At 37.1% G+C, this 17,571-nt stretch overlaps 1 protein-coding gene across 1 annotated transcript in view; it reads left to right on the forward strand.

The window, feature by feature from the left end:
* The first annotated feature begins 1,397 nt into the window (after positions 1-1,397).
* The window catches only part of helz (helicase with zinc finger), a 50,140-nt gene continuing 33,966 nt past the window's right edge, over positions 1,398-17,571 (forward strand). The window contains exons 1-15 of the mRNA XM_084930869.1: positions 1,398-1,507; positions 5,548-5,793; positions 6,161-6,197; positions 6,709-6,833; positions 7,812-7,868; positions 8,293-8,341; positions 8,908-8,983; positions 9,740-9,938; positions 10,422-10,529; positions 10,887-11,028; positions 13,539-13,694; positions 13,883-14,153; positions 15,590-15,716; positions 15,868-16,080; positions 17,190-17,320. Of these exons, the coding sequence (XP_084786995.1) occupies positions 5,566-5,793; positions 6,161-6,197; positions 6,709-6,833; positions 7,812-7,868; positions 8,293-8,341; positions 8,908-8,983; positions 9,740-9,938; positions 10,422-10,529; positions 10,887-11,028; positions 13,539-13,694; positions 13,883-14,153; positions 15,590-15,716; positions 15,868-16,080; positions 17,190-17,320 (1,919 nt within the window). The 5' untranslated portion in view covers positions 1,398-1,507; positions 5,548-5,565. The remainder of the gene's footprint in view (positions 1,508-5,547; positions 5,794-6,160; positions 6,198-6,708; positions 6,834-7,811; positions 7,869-8,292; positions 8,342-8,907; positions 8,984-9,739; positions 9,939-10,421; positions 10,530-10,886; positions 11,029-13,538; positions 13,695-13,882; positions 14,154-15,589; positions 15,717-15,867; positions 16,081-17,189; positions 17,321-17,571) is intronic.

Consider the following 17,571-nt stretch of genomic DNA (forward strand, 5'->3'; position numbering starts at 1 on the left):
TCCTAAAATGTCATAAACTCAAAATGATTTTTAGTTTTATACTAAATTTTTTAGTTTAATAAACATAATTTGATGCAGATTTCTTTTTTAAACCGTAATGCTACATTTCAGATTTTATATTTTCAGACATATAGGAGTCAATCCTACAGTTGTAGAACGTTGTCTGTCCCACTCATGAATTTCAAAATATCCATAAAATATTAAAACATGTATTTGGGGGTTAATTACATCTGTCCTGAGACAAAATGTAAACCTAGTTATTGATAAAGTGGTTCCAAAATTATTATTTAAAATATAAAATAACTCTTGAGAAACCCCTCCCCCAAAAGAAAATGGCATTTTTCTCTTATCCCAACTTCTTTATAACCAAATTGCATGTCAAATACAACAATTAAAATGTTATAAACGCACTTTTTTGTTTTCATTTTGTTGGCATGTGTGTTATAATTGTTAAACAACTTTTTAAAACACCAACATACTTTAAAGAAGAGTGATTGTATCCCAGATCATTTGTTCAACTATGCCCATTTAGCCTGGAAAAGGAAAAGATAAAGTAGTTAGAAGGCGACAAAAAAGAAGTAATATGAACAAGTCCTGTGATAACACTATAGATAGTCCAAAGGTCAGTTCTCTTGGGAAGATTTTGTATTTTTCCAATCTTTTCTGACTAGACTGTGTCACTCTAACCAATGCAACACTGTTACCTGTATTACAAAAAGAAGATAAATTAATTTTGGTGTTTCCTTTTTTTAATATATATATTCACAATCATTCATGACTGTTGAAGTCCATTATGTCACTCAATTAAATATATACTATATATATATATATATATATATATATATATATATATATATATATATATAATGTGTGTGTGTGTGTGTGTAATAAACTTATATATATATTATAAACATTAAATGAGTTCACAAGGGTTTATATGTGTGAACAGTGTATTTGAGGAAAGATAAATACTGAAATTAAATGAAAAAGTTGGGGAACGTAGATTTCAAAAGTTGCTTACATGAATATAAATTAAGTCTTAAGAATGTATATTATATGCTATAAAATATGCTTTTTCATATTCCAGAGTATTGGTGTGAGCTGTACCAAGCATAGCACACAGCAACTTAAATGTCACATAAAAGTGTACTTTTGATACCTGAGGTGGACAAATCTATATTTTCGATGTTTTTTTTATGTGTTTTTCTTAGAAACATAACAGAGAATTATGAAATAAAAGACCAGTTTTAAAAAACGATTCCTAAATTGTGCTCTAACTGCAGAATGACCCGTAGACTAACTTTACTTGAATTTTAGTCCCACGTGTGTGCTTACAAGGAATAAAACTAACTACTATGACAAAAAGGATGCTTGTCATCACGGGCCATATAGACGCGCACGCAAACACACGTTTCGGTCCCCTCAACCTTCAGATCTGTACATCCCACTATGCTTTGCGATGACGGTCTGACAAGTGGATCCAAGATGGCGTAGAAAGTAAAGCTAGGTAAGTGTTGACTTCCCATTTTCAGCCCTTTCAGTTGTCTTTTTCATCTCAAAGGCACTGCCACGAAACCCCACCATAAATCATTAGGATAATGGCGAATGCTTTGAGTTTATGCACGAATAACAACACGATGTCATACCAGTTATATGCGTCCAAACACCGTGGCAAAATCACAGGCCCGAACCCGTTTTGTTTCGGCGAACCTAGCTAGCTAGCCCGCTAACATTAACAAACCAGACAGCCATTCTTGTTGTGAGCTTCCCAGTTTGGATCCAAGAAAGGCCGTGTTTTGGCTAGCAGGCTAACTGCTAGCTACGCATACTCTATTTAGTGGCAACACTGTGTGCCCTGTGCAAAGGCGAGCGATAAGTTGACCAACACTTTGAGTGGGGACATTTTTTTTTGTTTTTTTGTTTTTTTGCAAGGCTTTGTGACGCTGCCGTCATCGCTCTTACTTGCAGCAGTCATGACAAGTTTGCTGGACAAACAATAGCTATAACTAACTACTGAAAGGCAGATCATGTCCACTCCAGTGTATTTGCTATTTAGTGTATGCACTCTTGCTGCCTCCTGCCAGTTAAGCTCAGGGAAATAAGTTTTTACAGCCGTATTTTGCACACGTTGCTGCTGACGATACTGTCAAGCCAAATAACGTTATCTGAGGACAACGGAGACAGTCGCGGTTGCTCTACAACTATTTTCCGTTATAAATATCAGCGTTTTCTTCCACTGTATATTGTAATCGTGGAGTCCCACGACTGGACACAAAAAATAAGACAGCTGCCCACCCGCTGCATCCCGCCAAACTATTTTTCGTTGCACCAGTGAAGTGGCAAGCACTAATATTAGGTAACGGATATCCCCACAGTAACAAATAGGGCTGTGAATCGCTACATTGGTTTTAAACTAACCCTACTTGATCGTAGCAAGCACTGTGTTAATATCAGTCATGCATCTCTTTTGTTCTTTGTTTTTTTGTTCTACAATTCTGTTGTTCATCTTCCCATAAGCCATCATTCTCTGGTCAAGCAACTTTTAACTCTCAACTACTTTTGGATGATTACATGTTTTTTCCTTAGTCTTAAGACTATTTTAATTATTATATTTGCAGAAGGTTGTTTTACAAATACAAACAGCTACTTTAAATTTAAATCCCAGAAGTTATTTTAAGATTTTCTGACACTGTGGATGAACCATTTTTATGCAAAATGCTCCAGACAATGTGTGATGACGAGGTGTGGCAAAATTGGTTAGTTTCATGTCTGCATGATGACAAAAAACTAGTTATACTAATCAAAAATGCACCTGTATTTTTTTTTTTTTTACATTTTTTTTTTTTTTTAAAGGAAGCGTTCACACCATGAGTTCACTTTTTGAAGATCAGCAGACCTATAATGTGTCATATTCCTAAATGAAAAGGCAAAGAATTAGCTGCTTATGGTCCCCTCCCTGCTTGGTTAGCTTATTTTTTACTGACTCATGGAATATCTGTCCAGGCCAATGGTGATGATTGTGGTATTTTTAGCGTTAAAATTAATATGAGTGCAATGACTGCATTATTTGCTTCACATGTGCTTTTTGCGACAGTGAAAAAAAATCCTTCAAATACATTATTGTGTGTCATGTGTATTACCATGTACTGCACATAAGCTGAAAGACTTGTCTCTCTATGGTCCTAAGAGACATGTTGAGCCAGAGCAGCTATTACTAACGTAGCTGTATGTTAGTAGATGTTGAAGAAGTGTCTCAAACACTGTTACAGGGTTAACAGACTCCCCCACTGCACCCACCGCCTCTTGCATGATTGATTTTGATTTTGAAAATATTTTTTAACAATGTGTGAAATGTCAAATGATCCTTTTGTTTAATGTCTTCATCATGCGATGCAGGTGTAAATTGCAATTTCACAGCTAGCATATAGTAATTTGGTGCCTCCTTTCTCTCTTTCAAGGACACCCTGTTCCAAATATGCCTAAAATTACTGTGCTGTAGGTGACAGCTTCCCTGTTCCTCTGAGGTAGTCAGAATCAAAATCTAAATTCCGTACTGTGGTGAGTGCTTGGATTGAAATTGAGCATCAGCTAACTGTTGAAACTCAGTTTGCTTTGCACATAGCTATAATAGGGGCTTTTAGTGTAGTATTTTTGTGACAAAAGCTCTTTATCTGCCTTCCTGAGATAAGTTGCAGTTCTGGTGTTGAAACCAGTGTGGTTGGAAACCGGGCCAGAAGTTGCTAGGCTGTTATCCAAGGCTAAGCATTTGAGGCTTTGGCGTTTGATAGGAGTTCACAGTGTACCCTCCCTATCCTGGAAAAAAAAAGCCACTTTCTTGTTTCTTACATGTTGTTGTACAAGATATTAATTAGAAGTTGCTAGAAAAACTACTGGTAACAGTCCCCCCCCCCCCAAAAAAAAAACAAAAAACAAAAAAACAACACCCAGAACATGAGTACATTCATGGCTCAGTACATTTTCATTACAGCAGATGAAACTAAACAAAAAATATACTTTGAAACTTTAACCTTTTGTTCAAGTTTTGCATACTGTGAAAAAAGGTTTAGTAAATGAAACTAATATGATTGCAACAGATTTGTATGTATGTTTGTAAAAATATCGTGTTAACAATTAAACACTAGTGGTGCCACTTGAGTTTGAATATTTGTACAAAGCACAGTTGGTCTTTTTGTCCACACTGAGGAAACAGTGATTGTCACTAGATAAAAGCAATGTTGGTCTTTACATTCAGTGTGACCTTTAGGATTTGGAATTGATAATTGGTTTTGGATGGTTACCAAATTGTCTAGATCATTTGAATCATGTGTCTCTGAACCTATGAATTTCCGTTATCTGTGCTATTATGTTTTCTCACAGTTAACACAGGGGCCTTTGTACTTCGGAATCACATGTGAGGCTTTTTGAACTCTTTATTCTATACTATGTTTATGTTTATTGATAATAAATCCACATTGATTTAGAAAATGTAGAAAACTTCCTATTCCTATTTTTCTCCAAAAGTTGGTTAGGAATATACAAAGTGAAATGATCGTACCCCTAACCAGAACCTGTATTGACAGTGATATTGTAATTTTATCAAGATCCATCCTTAGTGAGCCCCACAATGTGAGCAGGGAAGTTGCAGATCCCAGTGGTAAAGTAAGTTAAATTAAAAACTCAGCGGGTTGTGTGAGTTGTCAGATAAAGTACACGTATAATGCCTTACCTGCTTTCAAGGTGCACTGCTGTGCTTTTCTCTGTGGCTCTCAGCCTGGAATTTTTTTTCCGGGAATCTAAGTGTGTAGACATAAGTGCAAACTTCTCACAGTACTGGTTTTTGTCACGGGGCAATATCGAACTGAACACTGTGTACTGATGGGTTGAGGGCAAGTACCATTACACTCCTAGTGCCAAAATATGCAAGTCTCATCAGGACAGATTGTGATGAGGTTTTATCTGAAACATTGTAAAAATAAAAGTACTGCTAGAAATACAACATAAAGGTTATATTGACTTTTCCTCTGCATACTGTCCAGCATGTCCACTATCTTGTCTCAGCAATGCCCCTTTATTCTGGATGATCAGTTATGCCCATTATGAGTCAGTTGACACCAGACAGCTGACTCCACTACTGACTTCAGAGCTTGATCATAAAGAAGAATGTCTCTTATATTGCTTAAGACATCTCACATGACTACATCTTTCTCTGCTCTTTGCACATGTATTTCAATTTACACTGTGTAAGCACAGGCGGAGGCTGAGGTATGTTAGAAACACTCCAAGGAGTCTTATCCTCTGTTCTTGTTGATTTATGGCAAACATCAGTCACATGAGAACTTGACTCTTGCTTGTTGCCACTGTAAAATGACATTTTACTGTAGAAAACCTTTTTTTAAAAAAACAAAAACAAACTTGTTCCAAATCAAAAGCCACAATATATAATTTATTATTAAAGTGAACATAATTTAATAATTTATGACTGTGACGTTATGTGGAGGGGAAAAAAAAAGTGTTCTTATTTTTGTGCTGTTTGTGTTTTATTTGTAGACGGTTTGTCCCTAAGTCATGGCGGACAGGAGAGCGGAGAAGTCATGTGAAGAAGCCAGTAGATCGTTAGCCAGGCGGGAGTACGAGGCGGCAGTCAGCCATAGCACGGATGCCCTGGTGGTCCTTGCACCCCAACCCCCATCCTCCAGCAACCCCATCCCGCTGAGCCCTCCATCTTTTGTCGCCGCCGCCGGACCCCTCCGCAGCCGTGCCCTGCTCTACCGAATTGCTGCCTTCTTGCAGCTGGTGAGGACACGGCTGATTTTTACAACTATTTAAAATCCCCCAAAATCACAATATAGAGACAGAACTCATTAACAATAATAATGTGAAATATAAAATTATCATCTAATACTCATCTCAAAATTATTACATTACATTGAAATAACTGACCATTGTCCTTTGAATCAACCTTTGTAAAATGAAGAGAAGATTAAAAATGAGAAAACAGAAGTTTCTTCCAGGGTACTGTTAGGTCATCTTTAGACCTGTTGCTTGAGGCTGAAGATTATGGAAACTACTTAAGTCTTATAAGTCTGATAATGTGAGGAAGTATCACCAAGTATTCTCATTTGTAAAGGTCATAAATTTTCTCCCCCATTTCTGCCAACAGAAAAATTATGATGAAGCAGATGAAGACTGCAAACATGGTGAGTGGCAACTCAAATTGTAAACAGTGCTGATACTGTAAGTTCGTGTAGTGTAATAGGTAATTTTGTACCCATGGTAGAAGTTTCAGCATGTCCCGACATGTTAATTTTGCATCTACTGTAAGTGTTATAGCTGAAAAACAGAAGAAAATAAATGTTTAGGTCAGCACTCAGGTGATGCCTGGGGTCGAAGATAGTGTCCCAGTGTTGTCAAGTGAGTCGTTTACTGCAGTAAACCTGGCATGGCAGGGGACTGCTGAAGCTTGCGTCATAGAAAAGTATATGGTACAATGTAGCCTCTTTCAGCCTGTATGAAAATACAAGCCCTGATAATCCTAAAATGTCATGTTTTCATTGAACTTTTCAGAAAATCAAATCAGTCCCTTTCACTCTTTTTCTAGAGAGCAGGCATGCAGACTTATCACATACAGAACATTGAAAAATATCTAACTGACTGAACTGAATTTATTCTTTCCATACCCACTCCTCTTTCCTCTTCATCTTGTGATAGTCCTGGCAGAAGAAATTGCCAGGGGAGATGGTTCACTACAGGCGAACTTGCGCTCCATGCTGTTGGATGGCAGCCTGCAGGAGGTGGCCAGCATCCTGTCTAAAGCCTTGTATGGAGAGCCAATGGTATGATTAATGTACAATCTATAAATCGCATTCAAAAGTACTGTCAGACTACACATTGGCAGCTAGAAGGGTATTTAAAGTGCAGTGCCTACCATTGCCAATGTTCTACAGTTTTATTATAATAATAATAATAATAATAATAATAATAATAATAATAATAATAATAATAATAATAATTCAGGCAATGTTTTTATTATGATTTTTGAAGCAGCTGTCAAAAGTTAGATGGTTTTGGTTTCCACTGGCCATTGTTAGATCATACATTTTTTAATTTTTTTTCTCAACAAATTACTTGTATGTTAGTACAGATTTTAAACTTGAATATTCATTTAGATCTGTTGTGGGATTTTAAATGTTACCCTATATTTTGGATTAGAAATGTAATAGGCACTTTCTATGTATAATGAAATTCTGAGGAGTTCTTGGTCCATATAGAGCAGTGTTAAGCAGACAGGCAGTTAAACTGTAAAATTACACAATATTACAAAGATGAAATAAAGATCAATGAAATATTTTGCTCATTATGGATATTAAAACCTTTTGGGTGAAAAATAGACAAAAATGCACTTCTAATCACCACTTATTTAGCAGATATTTTCTAAGACCTTAAACATTCAGGAAAATCTTCATATAGCGGTGGATGAAGTCACTACCAGGAAGTGCAAATAAGTGATGAATCAAACAAGAGTTTTATTTGGCAAATAATTCACTAAGAAAGTGAATTGCTAAGTACCGTAGCTGTAAGGAAGCCATAAATGCATGAGCCAAAGGCTTTTTTGCGTTTTTCGATACTATAATTTGTGACTTGTTGCCAGCAAACTCCAGGTTACATCGCACATACATTTCACATTCCACTGATCTAATATGGAAACCTTTGTAGTGCATACTGTAATGATGATGAAGATCAATTTTGCATGTTATTGTTAAAAAATGATTACTAATAAAAAGGACTAAAGTAGTTGTTTTCTTTCTCAACAGAATGGTATTGTTGCAAAAGACCTGAGCAGATTAAAAATGCTCTTCTCTGAAATAGAGGTACGTGCCTATTGTTTGTCATGCTCCTTTGTTCCAGTCATGTGGTGTTTGGTTTTACAGGGAATTCTTCAATGCTTGTAGATGGAAATAATTAAGATTTGGTTATAGCCAAAGTATCTGTTGTTTATTTGTTCCCGTGCAATATGTTTAATGCCTAAGCTGATTGCATGGAGCTCGAGCTGTTTTTACACATGAACAGAGGATAACCTCAGGAAAGTCAGATTGGAACATTGTCCAAAGTTGCCCTTTCTCACATTTAATGATGGATCCAACAATGTGTGACATTTGCATGCAAATGTGCACCTCCATTGGGTAATGCCTGGAAAAGTTAAGGGCATGCGTGTATCTGAAGTTACTAGTTGACATATTAGAAATAATCTATGCACCACCTCCAAGCTTCTCATTCTGCCCCCCTCTCTGTCAGGCTGTAAAAGGAGAGATGGCACCAGAATACACAGATGACCAGGATGAAGGTAAGCAAATGTGTACCATGACAAAAAAAAATCACATTAATGTTGTTTTGTTTTTTCCCCTCTGCTTATCTTGACTGGTGGTGCAATATGATTATAAGCTTCTGGCTGAAATGGACCTGTGTGCCACTGTGAATGCCTGAGTGTGTTTTTAAGGATGAAAATACTGTATGGAAAATATGAACGCACATCTTCATTTAGATTATGAAATTCCAGCTCCGATTATGCTTGAGTTTAAAGGCAGATCTTCTTCACAGTTTTAAGCATTTAGGCTGTGATTTGTAGCTGTGCGTATCTCTCATACATACTGAAGGACAACAGACAAACTTAAAAAAAAAAAAAAAGGAACTGACAGTGTTTAAAATTAAACATAAATGTCTCTTAATAGAAGACCAGCTTGTTTTTAAAAATTGAAAATTTGAAAAGCGAAGCTGCAACAGCCAACAAGGCGATGTCCAGCAGTAGCAACAATCCCAGCATAGTTTCTCTAGAAGTTGTATAATCTAGTTAGCATTAATGGTTACACTTTTCTCAGTCTTACATTGACCACCCTGCTCATATATTGACAGAGGTCCAAGATGGCTGGCGTTTCCGACCACCTCCAAGAGGAGTCACGAGCAGTGAGGAATACACCCTTTGTAAAAGGTAATACAAATTGTGTGGTTATTTGTAAGAAGTGAGGAATATCTGTAAATTTGTATATCTTTTGATGTGTTACTGGGGTTATAAAAGCAAATACATGTAACAAATTGTAAGGAAGAATTTATGATTGGTAGGGCATAAATGGGAAGAAAAAGTACTGACTATTAGTTACTAAATAGTGGAAACGAGGTGGGACTATATAAGCGTATGCTTCTTCCTACTCCTTTTTGAGCGTCAGTTGTAAGTTATTTATAATTATTACTGTTTTGTTCTACTTTTGTTTTGCTTTCTTTTATCTCTTTATTGTTATACTATTTTAACATGTTCACAATAAAGATACAGTACAAATACAAATGTATCTCACACTAAATGTTGCAAGGAAAAATATGCCATGACTTACGCTTATGTTTATCACACTGAGACTTCAGAATTTGTGATTGTAGTTAGTTCTGTTAACCAAAATTGTACATTGAAGTACAGGAGGGGTGGGATGAGACGGGATGTGCATTTTTGAGTCTGCACAACTTAAAAGGTAGAGGAGATGGGCACATGAAATTTTTAACTACATTGTGTCACAGTCAATGTACCAACTGTTCTTAAATTTTATACTTTTAAACAACCAGCATCACAAAACACGACGAGAAAGCATAATATAAATTAGGAACAAGAACCGTTGAGTATTCTGAAACATTTTATGAAGTAAAACAGTTGCTTGAACTAACATGGAACCACCTGAGCATACTTTTTATTTCCCTTTAGGTACTTGGAGCAGGGCCTGTGTCGGTATGGGGCTCAGTGTACATCAGCTCATTCGCAGGAGGAGCTTATGGAGTGGCAGAAGCGCTATGCTTCACGCCTCATCCGCCTCAAACAACAGCAGGAGAGTAAACACTTCACCGAAAACTACATGGAGACCTTAATAGAGAAGTGGATGAACTCCCTTTCTCCAGAGAAAGTGGTAAGTGACATTGTAGTTCATGCAAACTCAAAAGTGGCACAGTGAGATAAAAGTGAAAACACTGTGCGAACATGAATGTGTTCACTGCTATTTGAAACCATTCTAACACGCGTTCTGATTAAAAGCCTCTGCAATTTCTATATATATCTACTATATAAATCTCTCAAATTTACTACACATTTCCAGCATAGGTCCTTATTTACATATGCATCCACACAAAAGCTTTGAATATCCTAATGGATATAGTGTTGTTCAGTTTTGAGCACATACTCACAAGCCTTTAATATTATTTGGCACTCTGTATCTAGCTCTTAATTAATGTGTGCTTACGGTCAGGGATACCTAACTTTTGCGTTCATTAATATTTGATGCGTAAATTAACTTGGCTTGCAAAAATATTGGCTAACCGTTGACCTGTAAATGGTTTATGAATAAATAAGCTGTGATGGTATGTAACTAACCATGGTATTTTATTTCTTCTAGCTAAGTGACTGTTTAGAAGGAGTGAATGTAGAGACCACCTCTAGCCTCTCTGTCACCGTCACCACCAAAAAATCCTCCCACTCCTGGGTCTTCTCCTTGTTGTGCAAGGTAGGTTGAAGCATTGAGTGTTGTCAGACCTGATCATTTGTCATTGTGGAGGAGGAACATGAGGGCCGTATGTGGTGATGTGTTAAGCACAATGTTAAGTTACATTTTGTTTATTTATCAACATTAATTCATTTTCAGCTGAATGTGACAGTTCTTCCACCATTTGATGTCATTAACAGTTGCACTGGTTACTCTCTGCTCTTTTTTCACTCTGTGTGTGTTTAAAAGGACAAAAGAATCACATTGTGTTGTTACAATTATCCCAAAACCCATAGTCTGTGCTCCTTGGATACTTGGTATATTAACCATCTGTTAATTTTGTGAAGGTCCTGATTATCTTCCCATTGCTCTGTACAGCCGCCTAGAAAGCTGTACCGGATTGCTCTCCTCTATGATGCCCACCGACCACACTTCTTCATCACAGGCGTGTCAGCTGGAGAGCGGCTCCAAGGTGTTCCCAAAGGCTGCCAAGAGTGGACTCCAGGGGAGGAGACAGCAGGTGGGTCATAAATTTTTCTGCATGTTATGGTCAAACATGAGATATCAGGGGATTTTTATTTTCAAATGTATTTTTCCAGCTTCATAAGGTTTCTGATTCCATTTTGTCTGTATAAATTATGTGTCACATTTGCATGTTTCATATAATCCAAAAATGTTAATGTTAGACAAGGATAACCCAAGTAAATACAAAATGCTGATTTTTTTTTCTTTTCTTTTTAAATGATGATTTTAATTATTTTAAATGATGATTTCAATTATTAAGGTAAAAATGGCCAACCAAACTCACCTGGTCCTGTGTGGAAAAGTTCCAAGGCGAAAATCACTGCTGACCAAACCCCCCCGTTGCGTGTTTTTTTTTTTTTTTTTTTTTTTCCACTCCCTCCTCTCACCAAACCACCAATATAATTTCCTCAGTCGCCTCTTCCCCCTCCTCTACTACCAGTTGCTCCATCTATGACTTTCCAACAGTCTCGAGTCATGTCGACTGAATCCAGGGAAAAGGGCAAAAAAAACGATGTTGTGGGGTTTTCTGTTTTTTTTCCTGTTGTTGTTTTTAAAAAATATATTTTCCTCATTGACGTGTTTCAAAAATGCTGCTTTTAATTTTCGTGAACGATGCAGTCTCATGAATCGCCAAGTGACACCACTGACCAGCCATTCAGTGGCATGCAGACTTTTGACATCACATTTTTGGATTGTCTTGGATAAATCCAATCTTGGCTATTAGGTGAGAAGGAGAAGGTAGTGCAGGGGGATCCCTTAGTGGTTTTATGGTGATTGGACTATCTGTCTTGAAGACTATAATTTATGCGTCTGCAGAACAGTGTCTCCAGTGGTGTGCAGCTCAACAGTAAGTTGGACTGGAAGAGCTACATGGAGGCAGTGTACAGTAATCAGGGACAAAGATGGCTTTATTCCCTAAAGATGCTAAGGGCATTCAACATCTGCCAGCCCTTCCTGCACAGTGTCTACTCTACAGTGGTGGCCAGTGCTCTGTTTTTTTGATGCGGTCTGCTGGGGAGCACAGGTGACAAACTTATAAAGAAGGGTGACTCTATGGTTGGGTGTAAACTTTAGGCAGTCCAGCAGGTGGTGGAGAGAAAAAGACTTTTGAAGTTGGAATCAGTTAAGATCAAGCCTGCACACTTACTCCATGCCCTGGAGGTTATCAATAGTAGAACCTTCAAAAACTGACTGCACCTAAGTGCAAGTCTGAGCACCTCAGGAGGTCCTTTATACCAGCTGCTATGAAGCAGTTTGATGCATAATGATGATATGATTTTTATCCATGTTTGCATATTTGCACATTACTTATTGTCTGTTTTATTTATTTGTATAATGTCAACTTATAGGAATTATTACTATTGTTTTGCTGTTTGTGATTTCTGGTCTTATGGCTGTGTTGAAGCTGCCATGGCAATGTAATTTCTTGTAAAGGATTAATGAAGGATCTTTGAGTGGGCCAGAATTCTTCCAGTGTGATGTAAAAGACTCATTTGCAGTTACCGCAAGAGCTTGATTGCCAACAGCCAGTTATTAGCTTTAGATCCCAATTACTTTTCCACATAGTCATTAATTGCATTTGTTTTTGGATGCAATACAAAATTTGTTTAGTCTGAAACCTCTGACAAATATGCAAAAATAGAAGGATAAGGAAGGGGGCAAATACTAGCACTGTACATACATTAGTCAATGCCTTGTGTGACAGAGCTACCACACAGATTTTCATATTATATAAACTTATTAGTCCTTTTATAGGTATTGACAAGGTTAAACATGGAGAAGTCCAAAAAGTTTCATTTTGATTTTCTAATATTTCAAAACTTCTAAATTAACAAGCAAAAATCATTTCATTTATCTTTGTTTATTTTTATTGACTTCTAAACTTGAATATGCCAAACTGTCTGTTCTTTTAATTATTGTGGTTTAGTAACAGTGCAAATGGACAAACAGTGCAGTTCTTAATCAGAAGAGTACATGTACAAGAAATTGTAAACAAAGTTCCCAGCATTGCTAAGGGGGAAAATTCCATTAGCTGACTAGCCAGGTTGTACCCATAGGTCTGTATGGCTCTGATGAGTTGTTTTTTGTGTTTGTTTTTTGTTGTTTTTTTCATAGACCAGAGGCTTGCTAGCTGACAACCTCGGGTAAAATTGTGTGTATTGTGTGGGGGATATCTCTGACAGTGAAGATTCAAATATTCTGGTTGTTCTTGTTAGCGTGATCACTTTGCTGTGTTTGTGTACTCCTTGGATTCTCGGTCTGCCTTCTTAGGCAACTTTTACCATGCTGTTCTACTTATGTAGTTGTTGTGGGGGCTTTGACCTCCAAAAATATCTATATTTTAAAACACTGGTAGAGATTGTATATCAGTGGTGCATAAATATGTATTCCTCGTGTTAAATGTATATTCTATTGTATATATTAAATTTATGTGGTTAGCTCTTTCTTTTTACAGCACAGTGGAGTGCTAGTTCAAATGTACTTAAACGTTTGCTCTTCTCACAGTGGCAGCAGACAATGGCCTGGACCACTGTGTCTACAAGGTCGCAGTGGGTTTCAGCACAGAGATCTTTGGTACCTTCCGACAGACCATTGTTTTTGACTTTGGTTCAGAACCTGTGCTAATGCAGCGGATCATGGTGGATGCTGCCTCTATTGAAGGTATGCTTTAAAACGAGCATCAATGCATAGAAAAGTCTGTTGCCTCTTATTAGTGTGTATATCTGATAAAGTTTTGTGTTTCAAGATGATACTTGGATAAAAATTTCCAGATTTATTTATTTTTTTTAAAAGTCGCAAAAAAGTAGCAATTAATGCTTTGACCCATTTTGCTGTTCTTTGTTCTCTAGACTTGGAGCACCTGTTGGCAGCCAGACAGCAACTCTTGATGACTGCGAAACGCTGGGACTCATCCTGTAAAACCATTGTTGAATTCAGTCCCAATGAGACGATGGCTGAACTGGAGCGCAGCCTCCTTTCCCGCTATCAGATACCTCTATCAGCTGACCAGCTCTTCACCCAGTCAGTCCTTGACAAGACTCTGACCAAAGACAACTACCAGGCCCGACTGCACGATCTGCTCTACATAGAAGAGATTGCACAGTACAAAGAAGTTAGCAAGTGAGTACATACATATTGAAGGTTTCTTAATTCTGCTGTACAGTGCAAATAAAAACATTTATATGAAATTTGAGCATAAAACTTTGATTGGAAAGTTTATTTTACAAATGAATAAAATCAAATGCGACACAGTATCTAAAAGTACAGAACGGTAAGTTTTATACCATATTATGCACTAATGTTCCCATATATATTACACGTGCACTGCCTAAATGTACAAAATATATTAAAAAGAAATGTATATACCAATATAGATTCTTTTTTCTAAATTCTGAGCTATTCTGAGCTTTTGCTATTAAATGGTAAACCACCACAAGGTGTCAGACTTAACCTTTACTATATGCTTGCTCTATGCATGTGTGAGAGGGAGGGTGTGTTTCTCACAGACACCTTTACTAAAAGTGCTAGTGCCGTTTAATAACGGCTTTGAGGTAGCTGGAAAAAAACTGGTTTACCCTTCGTTTGCCAGCTGAAATAAGCACACTGCTGGTAAGTTGAAACACAGTGTTGAAACAAGTACAGTAGACCATCCATAGCACACAGGACATAATAGCCATTTAAAACACTGAGTTTCAAGACTGTGTCGTTTGAATAGTGGGTGCCTTTCTGTTGTTATGGCTCATATTCAAAGGGCTTTTAATCTCCAGTATTTTCAAACTCCATATGAATAATCTCTTTGAAGTAATCTGTTTTTTTGCCAGGTTCACATGCTTGGGTCATTCAGTTTTATCTGGAGAAATTTCTTCAGTTTTGAGAGAGGCACATTCCTTGTACCTGGGAGGCAAAAGACATCAGCTGATTATCTAAAAATAAAAATTGAGCAAGTAGAACCAGCGCAGAGTTTTTGTCCGGTTTGATTATCCAGCAAAATCACTAATGTAAAATCATAAAAATAACCTTCTAAGACTCCGTTTGGTTGTGTAACATCACTGGTTTGCTAATACACTAAGTTCATCACATAATATTAGTTCTTGTTTCATCATGTCAGAGAGTCACTCATAAACAATCCAGAACTGAACTTTTTTTCTTTTCTTTTTCTTTTTCCCAAAAGACCTTGAATTTCAATAAACATGTGCATGGATACATTTTGTGCCAATGTTTTTTTTTCTTTCAAGAACCTTCTTGAATGTTTTTGGTGATGTATTTAGTTGGCCTTGTACTCTGATGTTTAGATGGTTTTAAACATCACATAATTATGTGAATATATTGCAAAATGCTCTGTATTCATAAAACAAAACGGGCAAAACAAAACAGTTCCAGTTTTGTTTTCTCTAAATGTTAAATTCACCACAGCATTCATTATGACAATGATATATTTGAGGAATATATTTTTCAGTATAATGGCTTGTCATTTTTGGGGGTTTATTTTGTTTTTGCTTTTTAAATGGACTATTCAGGATAAAAGTGTGCAACCCATGTCTGTGTTTGTCCCACAGGTTTAACATCAAGGTGAACCTGCAGCTCGTCACTAGCTTTATGCTGACTGGCATTTCTGTTGGAGCAAAGTATGCTCAGAATGGACAGCTTTTTGCACGTTTCAAACTCAATGAAACACTTTCTGAGGTAAGTTGTCTAACTCTAATTTCAGCTACCATACTGCTTTCCACCTTGTTTTTTTTTGCCGTTTCACTCTTAGTACTACTTAGTGGCACTATATACCAAGAACATCTGTAAGCTAGCTATCTTGAACAGTGATTTCTGTTTTGAACACCAGGACACACTGGCTGGGCGGCTAGTGATGACCAAGGTAAATTCAGTTCTGCTGCTACCTTTGGGCCGTGAAGCGATCAACAGCCAGCCGCCTCCTGGAGTTAAAGAGCGTGTTTATGAGGCTGTGATTGAGGAGAAGACTAAGGATTACATCTTCCTAAGGATCTGCAAGCACTGCTGTGAGGAACTCGGGCTGCAGCCTGACAGAGAACTACAGGTATGGTGAACCACACTTCATGTGCTTAGACATGTGGCATCACCTACATTAAATAAGGTTTGGTGAGGGCTGGTAAAGGCTCTCTTATAAAGCATTCTTTTTTCCCACATGCAGCCTGAGAACATCATTCTTGTCATGTGGGTTTTCTAACCTTGAAAATTTGAATGAAAGGTTCACTGCTTAATTATCGTTTTCGCAAATGATTGCAGAGGTTTCAAGGAAAAATGTGTCTGTGTTGTGCATCCATGTCAACACTGATGGAATTGTTTTGGAAATTTATTTTTGCAATAATGCTATCTTCACCAGCCTCAGCTTGTTATTTTGATTGTTCCCCCCAAGCCTGAATGTCGTCAGGGGAAACAAGACACTGTGTTAATGGTTATCAAAACAACTCCTCATTCTATCACTGTGGGAGCATAATCTTCTTTTCTTCTGCATATGCTTCCTGTCTCCTCTGTGGGTTCTTATTCCACACAGCTCTTGAATGTCTCTGACTTTCTGTACTCTTGTACTCATTGTTTATTTCATGCTTAAGCTTTCATGTTTTGGTTTTAGATGTTTTCATTTGACTAATAAAAAGTGGATATATAGTGCAGCGCAAGCATGTCTTTTCAGACTGTTAATTAGACTTGCTCAGTCATAAGTGTTGCAGGTGGCTTTCTTCCAAGGTTTAGCCATTTTTGAGAGGATTAAGAGAATGGGATGCAGCAAATTTTAGTTAAATCTTAGTTTTGAATGGACAAGAATATCCAGCTCCATAGCAACTGCACAGCTTGTGGGCTTGATTTGTTGGTTTAGATGGTCATTTTATCTGAGCACTTGTGTATATTAATATTTAAAATGTTCTCACAGATGAAGACTTTGCAATGTGATGCAATTCATTGCTTGCATAAAATAAATTATTTTAGTAAAAAAAAAAAAAGTAAATTCACATCATGAAAGAGAATCATGAGCACAAGCTTTAAACCAAAAGATGCACACACATACCTTAATGAACGAATTGAATGGAATTATCTTTATTTTTGTTTTAAAATTTTGTATGATTTCTTGGCATGGATGGATATAGACAATTGTGTTGATAAACAAGCTCTCTGTGTTGTGTCTGCCAGGTGGAGCTCCAGTTCCAGCTGAACAGACTGCCACTCTGTGAGATGCATTATGCCCTGGATCGCATCAAAGATAATACTATCCTTTTCCCTGATGTTAGCCTTGTCCCTACTATCCCCTGGAGTCCCAACAGGTGTGTACTCCACCATGTACACAATGTCACACACATAAGAACACACTTGATGCATTCATTTTTATGATAATGCATTGATTGTTAGGGCACTAAAATTAAATCAGTGGGAACTCAGAGACACAAAAGTTACATATAAATAATAAATAATTGGGATCAAAGGAAATTTTACTTGTACAGATGGCAGGCTGCTTTATGTTGCTTTTATACTGAGGATATGACTGGCAGATATTTGATCTAGTAAAGGCTGCATC

This window comes from Perissodus microlepis, chromosome 6, assembly GCF_051167445.1.
Source record: "Perissodus microlepis isolate ML-2025 ecotype Zambia chromosome 6, ASM5116744v1, whole genome shotgun sequence".
Taxonomy (NCBI): domain Eukaryota; kingdom Metazoa; phylum Chordata; class Actinopteri; order Cichliformes; family Cichlidae; genus Perissodus; species Perissodus microlepis.